Here is a 26,933-nt window from a genome sequence, read left to right as displayed (position 1 = left end):
CATTGCCTACATAAGCAATCAGTGTAATTATAACCTAGGTAAAGCAGTGATTAAACATCTGTGATGCAGAAAAACATAGATCTCACTTCTGAAAACTGTCTAGATGCTGCTTTTTAAATTTTTCATTCACACGGTCTGTAGAGGTAACTGCTGAAAGGTTAGTTTCCCCTGCATTTTAAGGTCCCTCATGACACTTCTTACCATATAAATTCAATTAGTTATAGTACATTTCCTCGATTTCCTCAAAAGTAGAATGATACTTAACTGTTGTCACTGCATTAAATATAGCTGATTTTTGATTAATCATAGAATCATAGGACTGGAAGGGACCTCGAAAGGTCTTCTAGTCCAGTTCTCTGCACTCAAGGCAGAACTAAGTATTATCTAGACCATCCCTGACAAGTGTTTGTCTAACCCGCTCTTAAAAACTCCAATAATGGAGGTTCCACAACCTCCCTAGATAATTTATTCCAGTGCTTAACCACCCTGACAGGAAGTTTTTCCTGATGTCCAACTTTAACCGCCCTTGCTGCAATTTAAGCTCCCAGAGATTAAGGATAACAATTGTTCTCCCTTGTCCTTGTTACAACCTTTTATGTACTTGAAAACTGTTATCATGTCCCCCCTCAGTCTTCTCTTCTCCAAACTAAATAAACAAAATTTTTCAATCTTCCCTCATAGGCCATGTTTTCTAGACCTTGAATAATTATTGTTCTCCTCTGGACTTTCTCCAATTTGCCCACAACTTTCCTGAAATGTGGCATCCAGAACTGGGCATAGTACTCCAGTTGAGGCCTAATCAGTGTGGAATGCTGCATTCCCACTTTAGATTGCAGCAAAGATGCTGACTGGCAATTCAGATTGTCTGTTAGAGTGGTCTGGGGCGTTTGTGAGGTTAGGAGAGGTTTTTCAGAAGTTTATGTAGTTTATAAAACTCTTGTGTTCATGCGGGTATGACTGAGTGAGTAAATGGATACTACATTTGTATCCACATTAGCAGTAGACCAAGACAGCAAAGTAGAATGCTAAAACCCATGACGATTCTGATCTTGAAAATAACCTCTTTAAATCCCATCTTTTGTCACAAACATCTCAACCATGAAAAAGCACAGAGCCCTACAAAAATAAATAAATAAATCACAAGAACATGCATCTTGGGGAACATGCAGGGGCTTGACATCCACGGGGATGTCCAGTACCTCTGAGCTACTCTCTACATTTTCTCCCACGACTCTTAATTTGCTGCTTGCTCCTATGACAAACTCTCCCAACTCCAATGTAGTAGCTGGGTTTACAGTTTGGAACATGCATAAAATATTAATGTTGTCAGCATTCTATGAAGGGAAATTCCTGCAGCGTTAGAAAGAAATTATACCATGAACAAGAGCACACATACAAAATGGGAAATGACTGCCTAGGAAGGAGTACTGTGGAAAGGGATCTGGAGATCACAGTGGGTGAAAACAAGCTAAATATGACTCAACAATGTAACACTGTGGCAAAAAAAAAAGAAGCAAACATCATTCCGAGATTTATTAGCTGGAGTGTCGTACGCAAGACCATGAGAAGTAATTCTTCCACTCTACTTCACATTTTTGTTCAACACATTTCCCACAGCATAGAAATAGTGTCACATTCCAAATATTCGTTAAGCAATAAACCTCAAGCTCAAATATCATGCTCTAGTACTCTCAAGTTGCTCGAGAACTCTCATGGACTTGTGCCAATTCAGCTTTATCCCTTATTATTCATTAGCAGATATGAAATTTACTGAGCATGACCCCCCCATAACCTCACTACATAAAATAACTTGTTTAAAAGAGGTAGTGCTTTCTGCAAGTCCTATGGGCTGCACTTTTCAGAGCTTTGGTATGTAGTTTATGTTCTGCTCTCCACCTGGAAATGAGAGCACATCATCTCAAGTCCTCAAATCTTCATTGGTGTCCTGTTCATTTCAAGAGTGCTAGGTTGCACAGATCAGAAACACAGGTAAGGTGTGTCTACAGAGGCAGATCAAAGCTAACTTGCATTTTTGTATATTTAAGCAACAGAGGAGCTCTTTTCCTCACCTCTCCGTCCCACGATATCATCACAGTAGCTTCAAAAATTTCAGAGAACCATTATCCCCCAAACACAGATACACACACAGAGATGGAAATTCTGAACGTTGATTTTAATGTTTGGAAAGATTATCACTATTAGACTATCAATATTTGCAACAGTTGAAGTGAAGACCACATATTCAAACTCATCAAAAAGTGGTTACTGCTATTGTATAGTTTCTGAGAATAGAGTCTAGAAAGTTACAACATCTGAAGCTAGATTTAAACAATTTGTTTCAGTAGGTGGCAGGATACAGTGATGGATGGTATGATTTCGGTAGGTTTTATACGCATCCAATAGAGGCAACCTTCAGTTAACTTGGAAAGTGCCAATATGTAACTGTAGTTGTTTTTTAAAACCAGTGTCCTCCTGTTTAAACGTACATAATAATATGGACAGGAATGTGTTCACACATATGTGGTAAAGAATAAGATGCAATATTCTAATGATGAGAGAAGACCAATGTTGTATATCCAATGGCCAAAAATATTCCTAATGAGCTAATTTCTTCTCAAGTTTTAATCCTCATTGCAGCCCTTAATTATTTCCTAATTAAAAGAGAAAACAGAACTAAAGAGATACATATTGAAAATGTTGATCCTGCAGATGTTAAATTCACACAAACTTCAAAATATTAACTGATCTCAGACAGCTAAGGATTATTAAACTTAACCTAATTCCATAAGTCTGCAATAATCATTTGCAAAGTGCTGTAAAGATGAAAAATCAGTACCTCACAACAATGGATTTTAAAGAGATCATGAGCTCAGTAAGCAACAGCCAAGGGACATAAACGTACATTGTAACAGTTATGATAGAGTCTCATTTGCTGCATGTAGTTATAGTGGGCAAATGATATCACCTCCTATAGATAAGGTTGCATACTCTTCTTCTTCTTCTAATACTCTTTTACAATCTCAGAAACATCAAAATCCACCATTTGGACTTCAAACTTCTATGTTTGTCCTGTACTGAAGGAAATTCCTTTGGAAAGAATGGGTTAAATGCCTCCAGCAATTTTAATGACTTAAGAAAGAGGAAGAAAAACAAAAATCCCATTTTTTATTTTAGTAAAAATTCTAAGCATGTGTAAAAAGGCAATAGTAAGAATGAACATGTTATGAAATGTTAGGAAAAAAATCAATCATGATAAATTTGATAAAATTATGCCTTATTAAAATACATCTTTGATTTTTCCCCTTATCTCTCATTCCTAGAGCTCTCTTCCTACACTTTTCCATATGTTATTACTGCCTTAGCAGTCTATCACAGGCACCTCTTGAGCAGGGGCGGCTCCAGGCCCCAGCACGCCAAGCGCGTGCTTGGGGCGGCATGCCACGGGGGGCGCTCTGCCGGTCGCCGGGAGGAAGGCAGGTGGCTCCGGTGGACCTCCCGCAGACATGCCTGCGGCGAGTCCGCTGGTCCCACGGCTGGGTGGAGCATCCGCAGGCATGCCTGTGGGAGGTCCACCGCAGCCGCGGGACCAGCGGACCCTCCACAGGCACGTCTGCGGGAGGTCCACCGGAGCCGCGGGACCAGCGACCAGCACAGCGCCCCCCGCGGCGTGCCGCCGTGCTTGGGACGGCGAAATCGCTAGAGCCGCCCCTGCTCTTGAGCAGTTGGCTTACCTTTACTAAAACAAAGTCACAGGTGCTTTCTTTCTTGAGGGTTAAATTTAAAAAAATGTATTCATCCTTTCATGAACTAGGAAAGGATATTCCCAAAGCCCTAAAAAAAATAAAAATAAAAAAAATCCGGTTTCACACCAAGGGTTTCAGCATCTTGTCTGGTTCAGTCTAGGCTCATGAGGTTTAATTCATCTAGCATCCACATCCAGTATGCCTGTAGCTTTCAGCATTTCAATTGACCGCATAACAATTCTAGTACATGGTTCTCAACTTCCCAGTCTGACCATCTTGGTTTGGGTTGCTATGTTAACAGCTCTAATTTACAGACTTCAGCCTTACTAGCACATAAGGCTCCCACTCTTTCAGAACCACCTGATTTAACAAACTCAGGAAAGCTGTTTTTATATGGCCTTTCCCCTGTCCTGATTGGACCAGACTGTGCTTTCCTCACCAAGCCTCACCTAGTTTTTCAGGATCAAATCAAGACAATTAGTTTCTACTTATCCTGGTCATGGCAATCTCAAGTAATTACCAGGTATCAGCACTCCAAGCCTGTGGAACTTATTTCATTCCCAATGAGAGTGAAAAGGAACTAGATCAGGAAAATCCTGAAACATAACCAGACAAAGGTTGGGGAGGAGAGTACTAGAGCATGATATTTGAGCTTGAGGTTTATTGCTTAAAGCATATTTGGAATGTTACACTATTTCTATGCTGTGGGAAATGTGAGTTGAATGCTCACTTTAGTGCAGTGAGAAGAGGAAGACCTAGATTGGTCAGAATTCCAGTGTAGATCAAAAATACATTTGTTTTTAAGGGGATCTGCAAAACAGTTTTTTAAAATATTATACCAGTAGTCTTTTAAAAGTTGCATAAAGAGGGCCTAGTGGTTTTTTCTTGCTCTCCTCACCCCTTATAAATATTTGGAAAATTAAGTCTAGCTTTCCCTGGTTTTGCAAGAGGATCTCCTAGCTTTCTAAAAGTAACTCAGCATTCCTGTTTTCAATGAATATGAGAATCGGTAACAGACTTCCTTTCTCTAAATCATTCATTAGTTATTGAAGTTAGGTGTTAATGAGTTTTAAAATGACTGACTAAACACCTGTCTCCTCTCAGTAGTTCACACTTTTATCTTGTGATGCCATCATGTCACTATTTCTCCACTCTTAGAATTCTCCAGTCAAGACAGGACATGAATTTCTAATGTAAAACATAAGCAGAAAAAATGACAATCTTCCATGACTTTGTTAAATATCAAAAAGAAGTCCAATTATCTTTCCCTTTTTAGAGGTTACCTTTAAAAGTCTGTAAAAAGTGGACTGACTCATGTTGGATAAGTACAGGTAATGACTTCCTCTTTCAAACACCACATTTGATTAAGGAGCTCAAGCTCTTAGTAGGGGTCTGGACTTAATTTCCTTGATTTGGGCTGGAGACCAATTTTACTTACTTTGGCTTCAGCTTCTACTCTTCTCTTGCATCCGACGAAGTGGGCATTCACCCACGAAAGCTCATGCTGCAAAACGTCTGTTAGTCTATAAGGTGCCACAGGATTCTTTGCTGCTTTTACTCTTCTCTAGGTTTTTTTATAGTAGTTCTTTTGTTTTAAACATGTACTCAGTTTAGCCATAGATGGTAAGAATCTACCAGCATCCCCAAAAGACTAATATGGAACAAAAATTAGGAATAATAATACAGGCTAATATTTTGCAGCTTGCCCATTCAGCCTCTTGAAGTGGCAATGCTGCATTTTTGCCCTCACAGAATCACAGAAATGTAGGGCTGGAAAGGACCTTAAGAGGTCCTCTGGTTGACCCCTAGCACTGAGACAGAACAAGTCTACTAGACTATCCCTGACAGGTGTTTGTTTAACCTGTTCTTAAAAATATCAAATGAAGGGGCTTCTGCAATCAACCTTGGAAGCCAGTTCCAGTGCTTAACTATCTTTATAGTTAAAAGTTTTTCCTAATATCGAACCTAAATCTACCTTGCCCATTACTTCTTGTCTTGGGCATGAAGAACAATTGATCACAGTCCTCTTAATAACAGCGCTTAACATATTTGAAGACTTATCAGGGTTCCCTCCCCAAGTCATCTTTTTTCCAGGCTAAACGTGCCTAGATTTTTTAACCTTTCCTCATAAACCAGGTTTTTCTAAACCTGTTATATATTTTTGGTGCTCTCCTCTGGACTCTTTCTCCAATTTGTCCACATCTTTCCTAAAGTATGGTGTCCAGAATTGGACACAGTACTCCAACTGATGCCTCACCAGTGCTGAGTAGAGCTGGAGGACTACCTCTTGTGTCTTGCATTCAGTGTTCCTATTTATATGCCTCAGAGTGATATTAGCCTTTTTTGCAACTGCATCATATTTTTTTTGACTCTCATTCAATTTCTGATCCACTAAAACCCCAAGATCCTTTTCAGTAATACTACTGCATAGCTGTTTATTCCCCATTTTGTAGTTGTGCATTTGATTTTTTTTCCTTCCTAAGCATAGTAGTTTGCACTTGTCTTTACTGAATTTCATCTTGGCAATTTCAGATCAAATATCCAATTTGTCAAGGTCATTTTGAATTCTAATGCTGTCTTCCAAAGTGCTAGCAAACCCTCCCTGCTTGGTATTATCTGCACATTTTATAAGCATACTCTATTTTCCAAGTCATTAATGAAAATATTGAATAATATTGAACCCCAGACTAACCCCTTCAGATCCCCCCTAGGCACTCTTCTCCCCTACCCCGCTTTGACAGCAAACCATTGGTAACTACTCTTTGAATATGGTCTTTCAGCAAGTTGTGCATCCATCTTATCGAGACCACATTTTCCTAATTTGCTTATGTCAAAAGCATTACTAAAATCCAGAGATATTATGTCAGTAGACTAGTAACCTATGTAGTGCTGTTGTGTTCTAAAATCAGCAGAACCCATTCAAATAATCCAAGATGGCATCTGTAGATGTCCGGTGTTGGGGCTCGGCCCTCTCAGGTGCGGCCGGGAGCCAGGCCGCCTCACTACACGGCCTAAACCAGCAGTTCAGTCTCCAAAGGTCCAAGCCCTAGGTCAGGGCGGGGCAGCGAACAATAGTCTAAGGGCTCAGACCCTCAGGCAGGGGCTGAGCAAAACAAACAATAATTTAAGCCCGAGCCCTTAGTCAGGGCGGGGCAACAGACAGCAGTTCTGGGCTCAGGCCCTTAGGCAGGGGTTGAGCAACACAAACAGTAGTCCAGGGGCTCAGGTCCTTAGGCAGGAGCTGAGCAACAACAATAGTTCAGGGGCTCAGGTCCTTAGGCAGGAGCTGAGCAAACGCCCAACAGGTGAGTCCAGACTTCTATGCTTCTAGGCTTGAAATCTGCGGTAGCCAGACTGGGGTCAGCTACCCCCGGGCTACTTCCCACCTCCCCCTCCATGGGTACCTGCTCATCGCTGGGGTCCGCAGCGGGGTCCCACACCATGGGCTCCGTGCTGAGGGCTGGCTAGGTCGGGCTGCTCCTCAGGACTCGGGTAAGGGGGACGCTCGGGCAGCTCCTCGGGGTACCGGGCTCGGGGAAGGCTCGGCCAGTCCTCCTCAGGGTACCGGGCTCGGGGAAGGATCGGTCCAGCAGGAGCTCGGTCAGTAGTGTCTGTCCTCTCCGGCCGCCGAGCAGCAACTGAGCACTGGGGCCGGGCCTTTATACTTCCTGTCCCGCCCCTTGACTTCTGGGGGGTGGGGACAGGTGGCAGTGGCTCCGCCCACTGTGGCAGCGGCTGTTCTGGCTTGGCCCTCTTAGGTACGGCCGGGAGCCAGGCCGCCTCACTACAGCATCTTTCAACTGTGGGCAAGCACTGCTGACTTCTTTTTTGTATTTAGAGGAGACCCAGATCTCTGAGAGTGCAGTCGTGGGAGGTTTTGAACATCCCCAGGCTTTAAAATGAAAAAAATCCACGATTATAAAATCGTGTGCCCAGGGAAAACATTGTATATTAATGTTTTCCCTGGGCACACGATTGTAGAAGGATACTAAGTATTAAATAATAGTATTAAAATTACTTATAGTGCCATAAATGTACACAAGCAATTTCTAGCTTTTGAGAGTTTGAGAGTTTACAATCTAAAGTAGACAAGACAAACACATCATGTGGAGGAACAGTTCAGGGGAGGGTAAGGAAATGGAAGACTTATGGCCCTACTGAAAGGAGTTTCAGGGAAGGAATTGAAGGGAGAGAGGAATTAGGTAGACAAAGGTGAAATTCTGCTCCATTTAAGTCAATGGCAAAACTTCCAGAGGAAGGATGATCTAGTGGTTAGGGCTTGGCATGAGACTTAGGAGGCTGGATTCAGTACCCTGCTCAGCTACTGACTTCCGATGTGGCCTTGGGCAAGTCACTTAGTCGCTCTCTGCCTCAGCTTGTCATTTGTAAAATGGGATTTTTAGCACTTCTTTAACCTCACAGAGGTTTGGATGAATGCATTAAGTATTGTGTGTGATGTGTTCAGACATCACAGGGATTGGGGTCATATAAGTACCTAGAATATGGTGAAATGTTATTTGAGGGGAGGAAACTAGCAGTAATGTAGGAGTGGGAGCACTTTATGATCCAAAAGGTGAGGATGAAGATCGTGAATTTTGATGTCAGTGAAAATATTGAGGGACAAGGTAGGTCTAGTTAGAATGGTGGAAAGGAAAGATGCCTTGAGCATCATTATTTTGTATATAGTTGAATGGCAAAATAGTGGTAAGAGGGAAGATTGGAAAATAGAATGTTAGTTAGCCTGGCAAGAGATGACCAAATCATGGACAGTTTTTCTAATTTCTTTCTAGAGTTTAATCATATTGGATCCACTTACAATGAATGAAGAAAAAATAAGGCCATCACTAGAAAAACGTTTGGAAGGTATTATCAGTGGGGCAGCACTGTTAGCTGACTCTTCCTGCACGCGTGACTTTCATCGAGAACAAATAATCGCAGAGTGCAACGCCATCCGCCAAGCTCTACAAGATCTTCTCTCTGAATACATGAATAATGTAAGTGACCAGTTTCTTTCCTGTTGTTTTTTGTGTGTGCTTCAAAGCACATTTTCTACATTGCCATGCATTATGTATAATCAGTCTGGTAATCACCGGTGCCTTTTGACCTTTTACTGTAGTTTTAATAATGCAGGCTACTTATGTATTTATTAGAGTGCCAAAAGTAGTAGTTCTCATGCATGTATGTGGTACACAAGGCTGGGTAACATTTTTTGGATGAATAGTTTATTCACCAAAAAATGCGGTTTCAGGTAGACTGAAACTACTTGCGAAATTGGGTTAATTCAGTGAATAGTTGGCCTGCACTCCCCTCCCCCTTCCCAAATTGACGTTTTCTAAACACAACGTTTGACTTTCCATTTTGAAATGACATTTTGTTTAGAATTTTACCCCCGTATATTTAAACAAAGGAGAGAGAGAGTAAAAAACACTTGACAATGAAAGAAAATGAATAAAACAAAACAAAATCCTGTTTCGTGTTGACCTGAAACAATTTCTCTCCCCTGAGATTTCTTGGTTTAGCCACTGAAATGAAAAATCAGTATTGCTCAGCTCCATTGGTACGCTAAGGGAAAGCCAACTATTCATCTTCAAAATGAGCAAGATGTATACTGTCCCAGGCAAACTGTGAAATATCTTATATCACAAACGGAGGGATATGTAGATTACTTTATCTGTGCTGTAGGTGTCACAGAGATACTATGTTCCTTTGAATGCTGGGGACTTTCTTTATAATTTTACTTCCTGGTTGTCTCTTAGAATTTGAGGACTGGGATTCTAGGATTTTATACTTATTTCTACAACATGCAGCAAATTTTATGAAGTTTGTTTTGTGTTAAAATCTGAGTAATCCATTTCCATGTAGTCTTAACATAAACATTCAGGCAGTCATAACTGATCAGTATAACAACAACAAGCTGTATATGTTGAGATCCTCTAAATGCAAAATTGTATGGCATGGAATGTTGAGTAAATCCAGAAATCTGATTGCCCAGCATGCTTTATAATGTGTCTGTGGCAAATCTTTGAAAAAGTGATCGTTTTTATAACTTTTTTTTAAAAACTGATTTTTAGATCTGAGTAACTAGTTTGATACATAGCTAAGTGCACTGCCAGACACAAAAAATAAAGTTGGTAGGACAGATACCATTAATATGGGGACAGTGCATTAACATCATGGGTTTCTTCTGGAAACAACATAATCATTTTCAGTAGACACACTGATCTTATCTAAAGCTACTTTGAGATGATGCATCTGACACAGTCCATTGAGGGGATGATTGTTTCTCCTTATGGGAGCTGAAATTGTTTTCTTCTTTGTAGGTACTGCTAGTCGACATATGCAAGGCCATTCTGTGGGGTGTGTGTGTGTGTGTGTGTGTTTAACCTCAGGATAATAAAGTAGAGAACTTTAAGAAAATCTTTATATTCCCAGGTGTGTATTAGTCTCACAGAGATTATACCTGCTGATACCTTTCTCTAGTCATTTATTATAGTTAGAGAAAATCTACAGCAATCTTAAATTAATGTCTGTGAACTCAACTTGATATTTCAGGCTTGATGTCTATAAAGATACTTTTAGTTCTGATTCTTTTCACCGTCAGCATTAATTTGTCTGAATCTACAATGAACCGTTAGCCTCTCTGGCAATACTTTCTGAACATGAGTAAGAAATATAATATTTCTTTCTTCAGCTCAATTTGAACTATAATCATTGTAAAATGCACAAAAGATTTAAAGTAATCTTAAAACATTTGTGATCCCTCTCAAAAATAGCTTAGAGTTAATTTGTGACTTATTGTAGATAATTCTTCAGTGCGTTGTTTAAATATAAAAAGATAAGAAAAATTCTGTCAGTGTTTTATTATTCTTTTCAACATTATTGCAGAAATTATGTTGAGGCCTGTTGTTACTGGATGTGATGATAGAAGCAGCCTCTTATTCAAATGATTAAGGTCACTTTTGTCTGTTCTCACATAGTAAAATGCAAAGAAAGGGCCCCAGTGTGGCAAGGAGCTCTGGGTGAATAGTCTTGTGTGTCTGTGCAGAGCCCCACTGATTTCTGATACTTTGATTTCAGTAGGGCTTTATGGTAGAAGGCTTTGCCATTGCAGATATCATTGCTGGACAGGGGCTTATTTCTGTAAAGTTTGCTGCAGAATTGTATTATAAAAACGACATCTTGTGTAGCACTGTAAATCCTACAGAAGTAATGCCTATATTTTTCCACAAGAAGGGAAGAATTTTGTACAGTTTAATCACAACTTTAAAAAAAAAAAAGGGGCAGAGGCAATTCTGCTGCAAGTGGGCAAATTAATTAACTGATTAGAATGAAAGACACACATCTTTCAATCTACTGTACTTACTTTTATTTCCCAATATTCAAGTTGAAATCCCTTTACTTTCTTGCAAGATGTCTTTTTATTTTGATTGCAGAATTTGAAAAGCTGCCTTCATTCTTCTTGTTCTGATGCCATTATATTCCCTTTCTTAGAACTAATCCATACTCTGCATCTGTCTTTGACGCTATTTCACCTTAATGGAGCTATTTCAATAAAAATGCCCAATTTTTATATATTGTGTTAAAAGTTTCTATTCTTCTTTGAGTGATGTCCCTGTGGGTGCTCCACTTTAGGTATTTAATGCACCTGCACTTGTAATTGGAGATTTGTGGTAGCAGTGCCTGGTTGGGTCATACATGCACAGTCCCCATCTTGCACCGCCTCAAGCCGCTAACTGGCACTGTGTGACCAACCCCCACTCAGTTCCTTCTCTGTCTCCCTTGGCTATGAGTCAGAGCATTCAGCAGCACCTCAGAGCTTAGTTAGCATAGTATACCCTTGTTAATTGTAGTTTTGTTATATAGTTAACTCCTTTCATTCACTTGTCCCCATTTATTAAAAAAACCCCAAACAAACAAGAAAACCCGCCTTGTTTCCTGACTAGAAATAGGTTTTCGTTGAACCGTTACTACTAGTTTTCCTCTTAGGGTAGGATGAAACTCTGCCCTCAGGGGCATGCCTCGTTCTCTGGGCTTTAAACATTGCCTCACCTGTAGGTTATCGATCTCTGTGTTTGCTGCTTAGGCGAACCACATATGCCTCAAAAGTGCCCTCACTGTCACAAACTGACAGCCTGGACCAGGAAAGCCAGAGACTTGCAGTTTAAACTGCTGATCATGGAGAAGTCTCTCTGGCCGGCATCTGAACCAGAAGCACGGACATCCTCGTGACACAGTTCACTGACTGCAGCTTCTTCTTTGTCTGTAACTCATGCGACAGACCACTGAGCTAAAAAGGTGGCAAAGAAGCATACACTGTCGGGGTTCCCCAAACCAAGAGACCTTCTCGGTACCGACAGCACTGACAAGCTTCACAGCCAAGATAGCAGGACCTTGCGGTATCGTGGGTAGCATGAAAAATAAAAGACTCCAAGAGAGCTAGCCGCAATGCATGCACCAAGGGGAAACAGAAACCCCATGCCTTGGCACTGGCGGAGCCATCCCAACACTCTGCATCAGGCTTGTCAAAACAACTGCAGCCTATGTTGCCACCTCCTGTCAGCATAGTGCAATTGACAGGTGCACCCATACAGACAACAGCTCCACAGCAGCCGGTACCCACTATTACCACATCAACGGCACCAAGGCTGTTGGCACCACAACAATTCTTCCTTCCCAGAGACCTCATGGTGTCCTCGATAGCCAACTTTCCCATTCTCAGCACCGAGATCACCACAGCACTGTCGGTACCAAGCCGCCCCACCACTCCACCGCCATCTGCTCCCCCTTTTTGGAGCGATGATGAGGATGAGGGAGAGACATACCCTTGCACCACTCTTCTGCCACCCATGAAATGATCAAACTGGCCCCCCCACACCAGGGGTACTATACAGGGGCCAAAGAACAGCAGTGGTATGGGCACCCATGGATGGCACTTATGTCCTTCCCTCCACAGTGGCAGTACTGGGTCCATGGGTGGCATATCCTGCACACCATCTCAAACCTCTTAGCCCACTCAGGGAGGGTACACAGCAGTCACCTGTGCCGCCAGTAGTGGGAACATCTGAGCCCCCTGAAGAGATGACAGGAGAACAAAGAAATCTCTGACCAGGATGTTGAACCAACAACTCATTTTTCTTCATCGTCCCTGGACAACACCATCATGCCCCCTCCTCACAATATGGGGGTGACTTTAGACATTTCCAGGATTTCTATAGGAGAGTTTCAGATTCCCTTGACATCTCACTGGAGGAAGTGCAGGAGACACAATATAAGCTCGTTGACATCCTGCAAACATCAGCATAATCTAAAATCACTTTACCCATGAATGATGGAATCATGGAACCTGTCAAACACATCTGGCAGACCCCTGCAACAATTGTTCCAACCTGAAAGAGGTCTAATAGGAAATATTATGTCCTTGCAAAGGGAACAGAGTTTCTTTTTTTACATCCCACACCATTCTCCCTGGTAGTGGATGCTGTCAATGAAAAAGGCAGACAATCATATCTCAAAAACACACTGTATGACAAAGACTGGAAGAGGCTTGACCTCTTTGGCCGAAAAGCTTATTCTTCAGTGATACTTCAGCTTAGAATTGCTAATTATGAGGCGTTATTAGCTAAATACGACCACACAAATTATGGCAAACTATGAGATTTTATTGAATTTCTCCCTGAGGAGAAAAAAGAGCAATTCGGTGCACTCATTTCTGAGGGCCAACTGATCTCCAGGATGGCACTGCAAGCTGCCTTATATTCTACAGATACAGCAGCACATAATGAGAAGGGCGTTTTGGTTGCATCTCTTTGACTTCCCCAAAGAAGTGCAAGCAACAGTGGAGGGCCTACCATTTGAAGGGCCCAAACTCTTCTCAGCCAAAATGGATGGGTCTCTGAACACCCTCAAAAACTCGAGGGCGATTCTGAAGTCCCTAGGTATCTATACTCCTCAGACAAAGAGAAGACAAGGAAGGTATTACAACCCACAGAGATTCCGGTCCACACCATATGCACAGAGACACAGGCAATACGAGCCACAAACCTGGAAACAACAGCCCCCAAGGAGACGACAACCGTCAAATCAATCTAACACATCTCATCAACCATCCACAAGGCAGCAAGTTTGAGATGTTGGTCGACGGCCTGAGAGCCCCGCAACTCCCAGCACTGAGAACTCCTACCATCTCCCAGCCATTTGGAGGCTGTTTAACCCCCTACCTACTCAGTCCACCACTACAGACAGATGGGTGCTGGAGATAATCGAAGTTGGATACACCATCCCTTTTACTTCCAACTCCCCTATCCATCCTCCCTCCCTGTCCCTCTTCAGGGACCCGTCCCATGAAGATCTACTGCATCAGGGGGTAATCCATCTCATCCTTCTAGGAGCAGTAGAACCAGTACCAACAAAATAAGAGGGACGGGTTTCTACTCAAACTACTTCCTCACAGAGAAAAAAAACAGGTGGATGGAGGCCCATTCTCGATCTCTGATGTCTCAACAAATTTGTCAGAAACCAACACTTCAAGATGATGACAATGGCCACCATTATCCCAGCATTAGGAAAGAGAGGACTGGCTCTTGACCTCCAGGATGCAAACTTCCACATAATGATTCACCCATCACATCAGAGGTTTCTCTGGTTTGCTCTCAGACCAGATCACTTCCAATACAAGATCTGGCCCTTCGGTCTCTCCACTGCTCCGTGAGTCATCTCAAAGGTACTCACGGTAGTCACTGTGAACCTTCACAAGAGAGGAATCATGGTATTTCCATACCTGGGCAACTGCCTACTGAAAGCAGTGAATCGACTAGCAGCAATAGAGGCTACCGAACAAACAATAGATCTCTTTATGCAGTTAGGTCTTCAAATAAACACACAAAAATCGACCCTCACACCAGTACAGGAACTGGAATTCATTGGGGCTTATCTCAATACACCCGAGGCAACAGCATTTTTACCAAGGCAATGCTTTCTAACTCTAACACATCCGATCGCCACGTCACTGAACAGTCCCCAGGTAACAGCCAGGACTTGTCTGCAATTACTGGGCCACATGGCAGCATTGATCTTCGTCATCCAACATGCGAGGCTACATATGCAAACCCTCTAAGCTTGGCTCCACACAACTTATTCCCCATGAAGGCACAGTATAAACAAACGTCTCACAATGACAAGCAGAGTAAAAGACTTGCTATCCTGGTGGATGCAACCACACAGCGTATGCCTAGGTGTGCATTTCACCCAAACCCCTCCTACATTGACTATTATAGGCCCCTCATAGGTTGGGGAGCACATCTGAACTCACACTCTGCTCAGGGCCATTAGTCCCCAACAGAAGACTGTCTTCACATAAATCTACTAGAACTAAGAGCCGTTCGCAATGCATGCACCAACTTCCTACCCATGATCAGAAACAAGACCATACAAATACTCACGGTCAATTTAGCATGCATGTTCTACATAAGCAGACTAGGGGGTGCACAGTCAACTCCCAGTGTGCAGAGGCCATGAGACTTTGGCACTGGTGCATCCTGCACAACATCCACATTGTGACAGTATATCTGCCTGGATGTCAAAACACTACGGCAGATGCACTCAACAGGAACTTTTTCTCAGGACCATGAGTAGGAACTCGACATCAGGGTTCTCCACAACATATTCAAATAATGGGGATTCCTCATAGTAGACCTCTTCGCAACAGAGCATAACCAAATGCCTACTGTTTTGCTCCAGGGCTCATTCCCTGAATGGCACAAGTGCTTCACAAGATCAAAGAGGACAAGGCCACAGTAATACTGATAGCCTCCACATGGCCTTGTCAAACATGGTTCCCCTAGATTCCCAGAATGTCAGTGTGCAGACCTCTCCTACCTCGTCTCCTGACCCTGCACCTGAACTTGGAGACACTCTGCCTCAAAGCATGGTTGCTCCATGGCTCCAGGGACCTGAAATGACATGTCCAAAGAAGTCCAGAGCATTTTATTAAATAGTCACAGACCAACTACCCGTCACACATACTTACACAAATGGAGACATTTTGATTCCTGGTGTCACAGGAAGCAGACCACATCAATATTTGCACCCTTACCATTGATTCTGGATTACCTGCTTAAATTTAAGAGATCAAACCTCTCTATTAGCTCATAAGAACATAAGAACATAAGAAAGGCCATACCGGGTCAGACCAAAGGTCCATCTAGCCCAGTATCTGTCTACCGACAGTGGCCAATGCCAGGTGCCCCTGAGGGAGTGAACCTAACAGGCAATGATCAAGTGATCTCTCTCCTGCCATCCATCTCCATCCTCTGACGAACAGAGGCTAGGGACACCATTCTTACCCATCCTGGCTAATAGCCATTTATGGACTTAGCCACCATGAATTTGTCCAGTCCCCTTTTAAACATTGTTATAGTCCTAGCCTTCACAACCTCCTCAGGTAAGGAGTTCCACAAGTTGACTGTGCGCTGTGTGAAGAAGAACTTCCTTTTATTTGTTTTAAACCTGCTGCCTATTAATTTCATTTGGTGACCCCTAGTTCTTGTATTATGGGAATAAGTAAATAACTTTTCCTTATCCACTTTCTCAACATCACTCATGATTTTATATACCTCTATCATGTCCCCCCTTAGTCTTCTCTTTTCCAAACTGAAGAGTCCTAGCCTCTTTAATCTTTCCTCATATGGGACCCTCTCTAAACCCCTAATCATTTTAGTTGCTCTTTTCTGAACCTTTTCTAGTGCTAGAATATCTTTTTTGAGGTGCGGAGACCACATCTGTACACAGTATTCGAGATGTGGGCGTACCATGGATTTATATAAGGGCAATAATATATTCTCAGTCTTATTCTCTATCCCCTTTTTAATGATTCCTAACATCCTGTTTGCTTTTTTGACCGCCTCTGCACACTGCGTGGACATCTTCAGAGAACTATCCACGATAACTCCAAGATCTTTTTCCTGACTCGTTGTAGCTAAATTAGCCCCCATCATGTTGTATGTATAGTTGGGGTTATTTTTTCCAATGTGCATTACTTTACATTTATCCACATTAAATTTCATTTGCCATTTTGTTGCCCAATCACTTAGTTTTGTGAGATCTTTTTGAAGTTCTTCACAATCTGCTTTGGTCTTAACTATCTTGAGTAGTTTAGTATCATCTGCAAACTTTGCCACCTCACTGTTTACCCCTTTCTCCAGATCATTTATGAATAAATTGAATAGGATTGGTCCTAGGACTGACCCTTGGGGAACACCACTAATTACCCCTCTCCATTCTGAGAATTTACCATTAATTCCTACCCTTTGTTCCCTGTCCTTCAACCAGTTCTCAATCCATGAAAGGACCTTTCCTTTTATCCCATGACAGCTTAATTTACGCAAGAGCCTTTGGTGAGGGACCTTGTCAAAGGCTTTCTGGAAATCTAAGTACACTATGTCCACCGGATCCCCCTTGTCCACATGTTTGTTGACCCCTTCAAAGAACTCTAATAGATTAGTAAGACACGATTTCCCTTTACAGAAACCATGTTGACTATTGCTCAAGAGTTTATGTTTTTCTATGTGTCTGACAATTTTATTCTTTACTATTGTTTCAACTAATTTGCCCGTACCGACGTTAGACTTACCGGTCTGTAATTGCCGGGATCACCCCTAGAGCCCTTTTTAAATATTGGCGTTACATTAGCTAACTTCCAGTCATTGGGTACCGAAGCCAATTTAAAGGACAGGTTACAAACCTTAGTTAATAGTTCCGCAACTTCACATTTGAGTTCTTTCAGAACTCTTGGGTGAATGCCATCTGGTCCCGGTGACTTGTTAATGTTGAGTTTATCAATTAATTCCAAAACCTCCTCTAGTGATACTTCAATCTTGACAGTTCCTCAGATTTGTCACCTACAAAAGCCAGGTCAGGTTTGGGAATCTCCCTAACATCCTCAGCTGTGAAGACTGAAGCAAAGAATCCATTTAGTTTCTCCGCAATGACTTTATCATCTTTAAGCGCTCCTTTTGAATTTTGATCATCAAGGGGCCCCACTGGTTGTTTAGCAGGCTTCCTGCTTCTGATGTACTTAAAAAACATTTTGTTATTACCTTTGGAGTTTTTGGCTAGCCGTTCTTCAAACTCCTCTTTGGCTTTTCTTATTACACGCTTGCACTTAAGTTGGCAGTGTTTGTGGTCCTTTCTATTTGCCTCACTAGGATTTGACTTCCACTTTTTAAAAGAAATCTTTTTATCTCTCACTGCTTCTTTTACATGGTTGTTAAGCCACGGTGGCTCTTTTTTAGTTCTTTTACTGCTTTTCTTAATTTGGGGTATACATTGAAGTTGGGCCTCTATTATGGTGTCTTTAAAAAGGGCCCACGCAACTTGCAGGGATTTCACTTTAGTCACTGTACCTTTTAACTTTTGTCTAATTACCCCCCTCATTTTTGTATAGTTCCCCCTTTTGAAATTAAAGGCCACAGTGTTGGGCAGTTGAGATGTTCTTCCCACCACAGGGATGTTGAATGCTGTTGTATTATGGTCACTATTTCCAAGCGGTCCTGCTATAGTTACCTCTTGGACCAGCTCCTGCGCTCCACTCAGGATTAAATCTAGAGTCGCCTCTCCCCTTGTGGGTTCCCATACCAGCTGCTCCACGAAGCAGTCATTTAAAGTATCGAGAAATTTTATCTCTGCATTTCATCCTGAAGTGAAATGTTCCCAGTCAATATGGGGATAATTGAAATCCCCCACTATTATTGGGTTCTTAATTTTGATAGCCTCTCTAATTTCCCTTAGCATTTCATCATCACTATTACTGTCCTGGTCAGGTGGTCGATAATAGATCCCTACTGTTATATTTTTACTAGAGCATGAAATTTCTATCCATAGAGACTCTATGGAACCTGTGGATTCGCTTAAGATTTTTACTTCATTTGAATCTACACTTTCTTTAACATATAGTGCCACTCCTCCCCCTGCACGGCCTGTTCTGTCCTTCCAATATATTTTGTACCCTGGAATGATTGTGTCCCATTGGTTGCTCTCAGTCCACCAGGTTTCTGTGATGCCTATTATATCTATATCCTCCTTTATCACAAGGCACTCTAGTTCACCCATCTTATTATTTAGACTTCTGGCATTTGTGTACAAGCACTTTAAAAACTTGTCCCTGTTTATTAGCCTGCCTTTTTCTGATGTGCCAGATTCTTTTTTATGTGACTGTTTATCATCTGATCCGGCCCTTACATTATACTTCTCAGTCCTCTGCTCCTGACTATAACCTGGAGATTCTCCATCATCAGACTCTCCCCTAAGAGAAGTCTGGGTCCGATCCACACGCTCCTCTGCAGCAGTCGGCTTTCCCCCATCTCCTAGTTTAAAAACTGCTCTACAACCTTTTTAATGTTTAGTGCCAGCAGTCTGGTTCCACTTTGGTTTAGGTGGAGCCCATCTCTCCTGTATAGGCTCCTCCCATCCCAGAAGTTTCCCCAGTTCCTAATGAACGTGAACCCCTCCTCTCTACACCATCGTCTCATCCACGCATTGAGACTCTGAAGCTCCGCCTGCCTACCCGGCCCTGCGCGTGGAACTGGGAGCATTTCTGAAAATGCCACCATAGAGGTCCTGGATTTCAGTCTCTTCCCTAGCAGCCTAAATTTGGCTTCCAGGACATCTCTCCTACCCTTCCCTATGTCATTGGTACCTACATGTACCACGACCACCGGCACTCGAGAGATCCGCAACCTTCGCACCAGGCAGGCAAGTCACCATACGGTTCTCCCGGTCATCACAGACCCAGCTATCTACATTTCTAATAATCGAATCTCCCATTACTAACACCTGCCTTTTCCTAGAAACTGGAGTTCCCTCCCCCAGAGAGGCAACCTCAGTGCGAGAGGCAACCCCAGCACCATCTGGAAGGAGGGTCCCAACTACGGGAAGGTTTCCCTCTGCTCCCATCGACTGCTCTACTTCCCTGGGCCCTTCTTCCTCCTCAACAGCACTGGAGCTGTCTAAGCAGAGGTGGGACAATTCTACAGTGTCCCGGAAAGCCTCATCAACATACCTCTCTGCCTCTCTCAGCTCCTCCAGTTCCGCCACCCTGGGGTATATATCTCAGGGTATATATCTCAGCCATAGCAGCTTTCCACCATAAGATAGATGGTGCATCAATTTTTGCACACCCTACCCTCAGATGTTTTCTGAAAGGCCTGAACAACATTTACCCCAAAATCTGCACTCCTATTCCACCTTGGGACCTCAACTTAGTTCTCCAGGGCATCACCAGATATTTGTTCAAACCATTAGCCACTTGCTCGCTTCTCCAACTGTCAATGAAGGTGGCCTTTCTAGTCTCCATTACATCCGCAAGATGAGGGGCTCTCATCGTTGACCCACCCTACGTAGTATTTTCAAAAGATAAAATCACTCTCCGATCACATGTCAAGTTTTTACCTAAGGTTGCCTCCTCATTCCACCTCAATCAACCTATCTGCTTACCAGCATTCTATCCTAAGCCACATAAGGATAGACAAGAATTATTCATTTCAATCATGGAACAATCAAAAGGAGACGGTATATTCAAACAGAGGATCTCCAAATGGAATTCAGAATGCATCAAACTGTGTTACCAGTAACAGAACCTGCAACCCCCTATGGGGATTTGTACACATTTCAGCAGGGCAATGTCGACTTTGATAGCTTTTCTGAACAGTATTCCCATTATGGACATATGTAGAACTACCTCTTGCCATATGTTTATGCAGCACTGTGCATTAGAGCAGCATGCAACATCTGAGTCATTATTCGGCCTTACCATATTATCCTCTGCCATGATTTCAACTCCAAAGCCCCTCCCTTCTATTGGAGGGCACTGCTCTGAAGTCACCTAAAGTGGAGCCCCCACAGGAAGATGATGATGAGAGGGTTACTCACTTTGTGCAGTAACTGAGGTTCTTCGAAAAGTGTGTCCCTGTGGGTGCTCCATTACCCTCCCTCCTCCCCTCTACTTAGGAGTTTCTCACTATGCTCTGCAGTAGAGAAGGAATGGGGTGGGGGAAATTAGTCGCACAGTGCCCTGGGACTGTGCATATGTACCCAACCAGGCACTGCTACCACAAATCTTTGATTACAAGCACAGGGGCGCTCAACATCTAAAGTGGAGAACCCACAGGGGGGCACATCTCAAAGAACCTCAGTTACTGCACAAGGTGAGTAGTAACCCTCTCTTGGCTGTGCACATCATTTTTTAAATTTTGATTTGAACATCAATTTCAGTTGATCTGTGTGTGAGCTTAAAGTGTCACCAGTGGCAGAACTGCTAAAATGAAAGCATATTTTGGATCTTGTTAACCCTATATCATGTATCATAGTTGTTGCTATTTGAAAGTTAAAATATGCCAACAAGTACCAAAAGTTACCACAATTATTTCTTTTTGTTAAGTATGTGGGAAAACTATACTAATCTAAATTGGGGGCAATGGCTGGAATAGGCTGCATTTTTCATGGAGATCATGATATATTAGTTTACTGCACTAACTTTTTCAATGTATAGGTGAGACATGAGCTGGAGGAGACTATAGTGAAGCAAATATTTTTATATTTACAATGCTATATAAAGGATAAATCCGGACTAAATCCGGCAACTGGATAACACCTTGTTATGTTTATGTAGCTCATTTCAGCTGCAAATTGAAATGAGGCAAATTGAGGTTAGAAATAAGATGCAGGTTGTTGTTTTTTTAATAGAATGAGGGTAACTAATTATTTGAACAGCTTACTTTGGGAAGTGGTGGATCCTTCATCACTTGAAATCTTTAAATTAAGGTTATTCGAATGATACTCTTTAGCTCATCCAGACATTACGAGCCTGCTGCAATAACCACTTGGTGAAAATCTATGGCATGTGTTATGCAGGAGGTCAGACAAATGATCATAATGGTCCCTTCTGGTGCATCTATTAACAAAACTGGGATTATTTTTTCTACCACAGAAATGAAGACAATTCTCAGGTGAAACAATGAGATTTTTTTTTTAACAGAGTATATGAGTCTAGGACAGGAAGTGAAGAGTACCTTATCCAATTAAAAGTGCAAAGGGAATTATAGGGGATTAAGAAGTAACTGCTCACATTTGACTGTTGATAGGATGGCAAGTAACACTTCTGCTCTTCTAAAAAATGTCATGGATTCTTTAATTACCATAAGTAGCTATTGCTTGGGTTTTACATCTGATCTGAAAGACAGCACTCTCAGAAAGGAGGTGGGAAATAGGTTTGAAAGACTTAGGTGTTAGTTATCACATTTTTGGTTAATTGAAATGAGTGAATTTAAAAGGTGTCTTTTTTATAGGCTCTTAAAGTGCACTTGCTGTGTGTATGGAATTGATATTGATTATATTGATCTTGCTGAGAGCACTGTGCTCTAACTGAGGACAATTTATGGCCCTTAGTGAGTTTTGTATTAAACAAATTTCTCAGAGATCTGATTATCAGTTATCAAGGAGCTCATTTCACAAATCTACCTCAGCAAAGAGTATAAAATTTAGGAGAGAGTGATAATTTTTCACAAGCTTCTGAGCAGCTGTAGAGAAGACATGACACTGATTGGACTGTAAAAATTCAGTAGACCTTTGTTAACACAGGATAATTTGAGGGCTATATTGTGATTGCCTTACTGACACTGGATATAGTGGCTGACTACTCCGTAAGGAGTACCACTGAACAGGTAATGCTCGTTACATATGAAGTCAGTGGAGAAAAATGAATCCCAGTCTAGCCCTAAATATTCTAAGTAATTAAAAGGTGAGAGATGGTGGTCATGGTGGTGTTCCAATACCAATTTATTCTTATTTCTTCCTATCTCTGAATTTCTGACTTGAGTCCTAAGTGTGAATTCTTGGGTCCATTGAAGTCAGTTGTAAAAAATCCCATTGACTTCAGTGCGGCCAGGTATTCACCCCAAGCCAGGAGAGATATCTCCTCTACAGCTGCTGGCTTCTATAGGCATGAATCTCTGATTTATTTGACCTTTGTCCTCTTAAACTGTACATTTTATCACATTTAAAGTTGTAATGATTTCAGATTCATATTTCTTTATGAGATGTGCTCCTTGTAATATTTAACTGTAAAGGAATAGTAAAATACCATACAATGCTACCCTTTTTCTGCACTGCTGCTGGCGGTGGTTCTGTCCAGCTCTGAAGGCAGTGCTGCCACCTGCAGCAGTGCAGAAGTAAGGGTAGCAATACTGCAGTGCCTCCCCACCCCACAATAACCTTGCAACCCCCCCCCATAAGTCCTTTTTGGGTCAGGACACCTACAATTACAACACTGTGAAATTTCAGATTTAAATAGCCGGAATCATGAAATTTGCGATTTTTAAAATCCTATAACCATGAAATTGAACAAAATGGACCATGAATTTGGTAGGTGCCCTACACATATGTGATACTGGTTTAAACAAATACAAATTAGAGGGGAACTTTCAAGTGTTGCAGAGTTTGTCTGTTTTAACATAACTTATTTATTTTTATTTCTAAAATTGTATAACTAACAGTGAAATAAGTTTTAGTTAGCCTAAGGGACAGAATTCATGTCAATTGTATCCAAATAAAAAAATCTCATGCTTTATCACTTCCAGTAAATATACAAACATGAATATTACAGATAATCAAAAGAGTTTGTAACACTCAAAACTACTGCTACATTTTTTAAAGAAGAGGAATGATTCAGTACAGTGTTTCAAACTGATATTAGAGTGCTGAAAAGGAGTTTTGCCCTATACAGATAATAAAGACACTCTTCCTGCCCTGAGGAGCTTATATTCTGCAACAAACAAAATAGCCAGAATTATATTAAATTGCAAAGTAGGGCAAAAAGATAAGCTTCAAGAATAGTAATTGTAGCTGGATTAGTAATGTACAAACATACTTTCTGAATTTAACACTTATGGATATTGTTAAAATACATATTTACACTGTACATGCCATTAAATAACAAAAAAGTCAATTTTGTGAGTATGGGAGGGGTAATTAATGGCAGGCTTGTACAATTTCAGAGGAACTGTACAAACTTAGAAATAATGAGCATTTTGAAGCTATTAATAGAAAACCTTACAGAATTCCACTGGCTCAGTGATTTAGAAATACAATCTCGATGAATGAGTATGTTGGGAGCAATGTGGAAGTAAGACATTTGATGATGATGAAGCTAAGGCCCTGACCCTGCAAATACTTACATATGTATTTAACTTAATTTATGGGGGTAGTCCCATTGACCTCAATGGGAGTGCACACCCAAGTAAAACTTAGCATATTTGTCAATATTTTCAAGATCGAGACCCAAGGTTGTACAAAGCATAACAGGATAAGGGGTGGCGACCCTGGCACTGTTAATGTTCCAATTCCATAATATACAGCACTGAACTTCCAAATACAAAGCATTAGAGGACTACATAATTAATGAAAGGAAAAAAGGCTTCAGTTTGTTAGAAGACAAGCAGAGGAAGTACCTGTGTTCTGCTGAAAAAGTTTGCAGAAAGTTCTTGCGGAGATTGTGGAAAGCCTTCAAAAATGTTGATAACATAAAGGACATGTGAAGAGTATTGACAATGGTGAAAATGTCTGGAGATGATTTAGAAATGGATTCCAAACAAGTATCTTTATTTTGTTCTTAGCTCTAGTGCTCAAACGGAAAAGTGAGCAATTAATATATTCATAAAAAAGCTTTTCTTGGAGGAAAAGGTTCAGGTCAAGATTTTAAAAAATGGGAGTCTAAAATCCGACTCCTAAATCCACATTTAGGCACCTAAATAATTGGCTAGATTTTCAAAGATGGTCAGTGCCCAACAGCTCCTATTTAAGAGCTTTGGCCCAGATCTGCAAGGGGACTTAGATCCACAAACTCCCTGCTCAACTACTGCCTAATTCAATAGGCAACTAAAATCTCTTGGTGCCTAACTTTTTGCTGTAAAATGTTCTTAAGGCATGTCTGTCTCCAGGCATGTGCATTGCTGTTTCAGGCAGGTGTCCAGGCCTCTCAGTGCAGCCACACCAACTTTCTAATATGTTGGGGGGTGCTTGACTTCTTGGCTCTGCCCCAGGCCCTGCTAGGGTTGCCAGGAGTCCGGTTTTTGACCTGAATGTCCAGTTGAAAAGGGACCCTCATGGCTCTGGTCCAGGGCCGGCCCACAACATTTTGGAACCTGAGGTGAGGAGCTTAAATGATGCCCTCATGCCCCCTCGCTTGGGCAAAAACCTTGAAAGGTCTCAGTTCTGCTTTCTTCTTGTTCTACTCCTCTCATGGTACTGCTCTGCTACCTACCTCAATAAAGGAGAACTAACAACTTAAAATGCCTTGTTCAAAAATTTTAAGTAACACTTAACTTTCAAACACCTGAACAGCAAATGTAACTTTTCTTGTCTGCATAGTAAACACTGGCATTTTTATCTCTTTGAATAATCAAAGTGGTGCTTTCCATGCCTTCTTGGTTGAAAAGATTTGAACTGCTTCCTGCAAGTCCACAGTCTGGGATATTGAGATAGTTGCAAGGCCGACCAGCCTCTCTTGTGTCATTGTGGAGCATAGATGTGTTTTTATTAACTTCAGCTTGGAGAAGCTGCATTCTCCACTGGCAACTGTTACAGGAAGTGTTAGAAGTATGCACAGAGCAACAAAAGCATTTAGAAAGAGGGTAGTTATCTTATTTGTGCACATATATTCCAGAACAGCCTTTGGAGTTGATCCTGCTGAAATGTATATTGAAAGGGCTTTCAGTTCATTACCTAAATCTCTTGCATCAATATGGTGCATGTCATCATGTGTCAACACTGTCTCTAGCGCCCTGCATTGCTGGTGTAGGTCTTCTTCAGGTATAGTGAGGAGTTTTGGAATATCATACAACATCCCAAATATACTGCTGTGTTCCTTGTGCTGCATGAAATGTTCTTCAACTGACCATATTGCACAATCTAGTACTCTTCAGAAGGGTGGGAGCTGGCTGCCAGTGGGTGCTTAGCACCCACCATATTTTCCCCATGAGTGCTGCATCCCTACAGTACCAATGGAGTCAGTGCCTATTCCCCGTCAAGCCAGGTGAAAATAGATGTTGTCCTGCTTATCTATCTAATCTGTGGGACCCAGTTGGGTAGGTGTGCTCTGACTATGCCTAACTCCACACAAAACAGCTGGGGATTGGAGTTGGGGACAGAGGAAGACTCCTTTATAACCTATAGCCCAGTGATTAGGGTATTTACCTAAGATGTGGGAGCTCCCAGGTGAATTTTCCCCCTCTGCCTGATGAGAAGGATTTGAATAGGAGTTATCCACTTCTCAAGTGATTGCCCTAACCATTGGATTAGAGAGTCATTTTCACTCTATGGTCTAACTAAATATTATTTATAGAAATTGCAACAGCTTCAACATCAGAATGTTCTGTAGTGTTGTGGTTAGGTTACTCACCCTAAACCTGTTCAAATCCCTTCTCCTTACCAGGCAGATGGGGCAATTAAACCGATGTCTCTCATATACTGAGTGAGTTCCCTAACAGTGGACTACAAGGTATGAGAGGAAGTCTCCTCCTCCTCCTTCATTTCAACACCTAAATCCCTTTCTGTATCCAGGTGTTTATGCCCTGATTTTCAGAAGTTCTGAGCACTCAGCAACTTCCCTAGGTGTTATTAACAGCTACTTGATGGTCAGTACTTCTGGAAATTATGCCATAAATCCATTTAAGAGATTAACTTCATGCTCCTGTTTTTGAAAATTGTCTCCTATAGCTTCTGTGCTTAATCACTACCAATTCCTAGTTAGGGAGTTCAGAAAAGACTAATTCTGGTTTGATTGCTTATTAGTTTTTTTTTAGAATGTTTTCATTTGATCTAGTTTTGCTTTTGGAGGTTGTTTACTTGCCTTGAGGGAATGAAAGAGTTAAAACAGCTTAATTGACTCAGGAATAAAGATGATGCTGTTTAAATTTAGAAACTGAGCCAGCAGCTATCATGGAAGTATAGTAAAAAGAAATATTAATTTGTGCCTATGTTCTGCTTGGCTGGTGCAGTCCAGAGAGAAAACATTGGCTCCATTTTTGGAAGACTTTTGGGGTAAAGTAAGGGGCAGGCTTCTCTTAAGGAAATGTAAGTCATTCATTGTGGCACTCTGTCCCCTTCTTGTCATGGCTAGGCCAGAGATAGAGGTTGATAGGT

The 26,933-nt window shown here is 41.7% G+C and overlaps 1 protein-coding gene across 1 annotated transcript in view; it reads left to right on the top strand.

Annotated features, from left to right (window-relative positions):
• CTNNA3 (catenin alpha 3) overlaps positions 1 to 26,933 on the top strand; it is a 967,088-nt gene that overhangs the window by 204,668 nt on the left and 735,487 nt on the right. Inside the window, exon 8 of the mRNA XM_045025624.1 lies at positions 8,534 to 8,737. Coding sequence (XP_044881559.1) covers positions 8,534 to 8,737 — 204 coding nt within the window. The remainder of the gene's footprint in view (positions 1 to 8,533; positions 8,738 to 26,933) is intronic.

The sequence above is a fragment of the Mauremys mutica genome, chromosome 7 (genome assembly GCF_020497125.1).
Source record: "Mauremys mutica isolate MM-2020 ecotype Southern chromosome 7, ASM2049712v1, whole genome shotgun sequence".
NCBI lineage: Eukaryota > Metazoa > Chordata > Testudines > Geoemydidae > Mauremys > Mauremys mutica.
The sequence above is the reverse complement of the archived record's forward strand: the minus strand, read 5'-3'. Positions and strand labels throughout refer to the sequence as shown.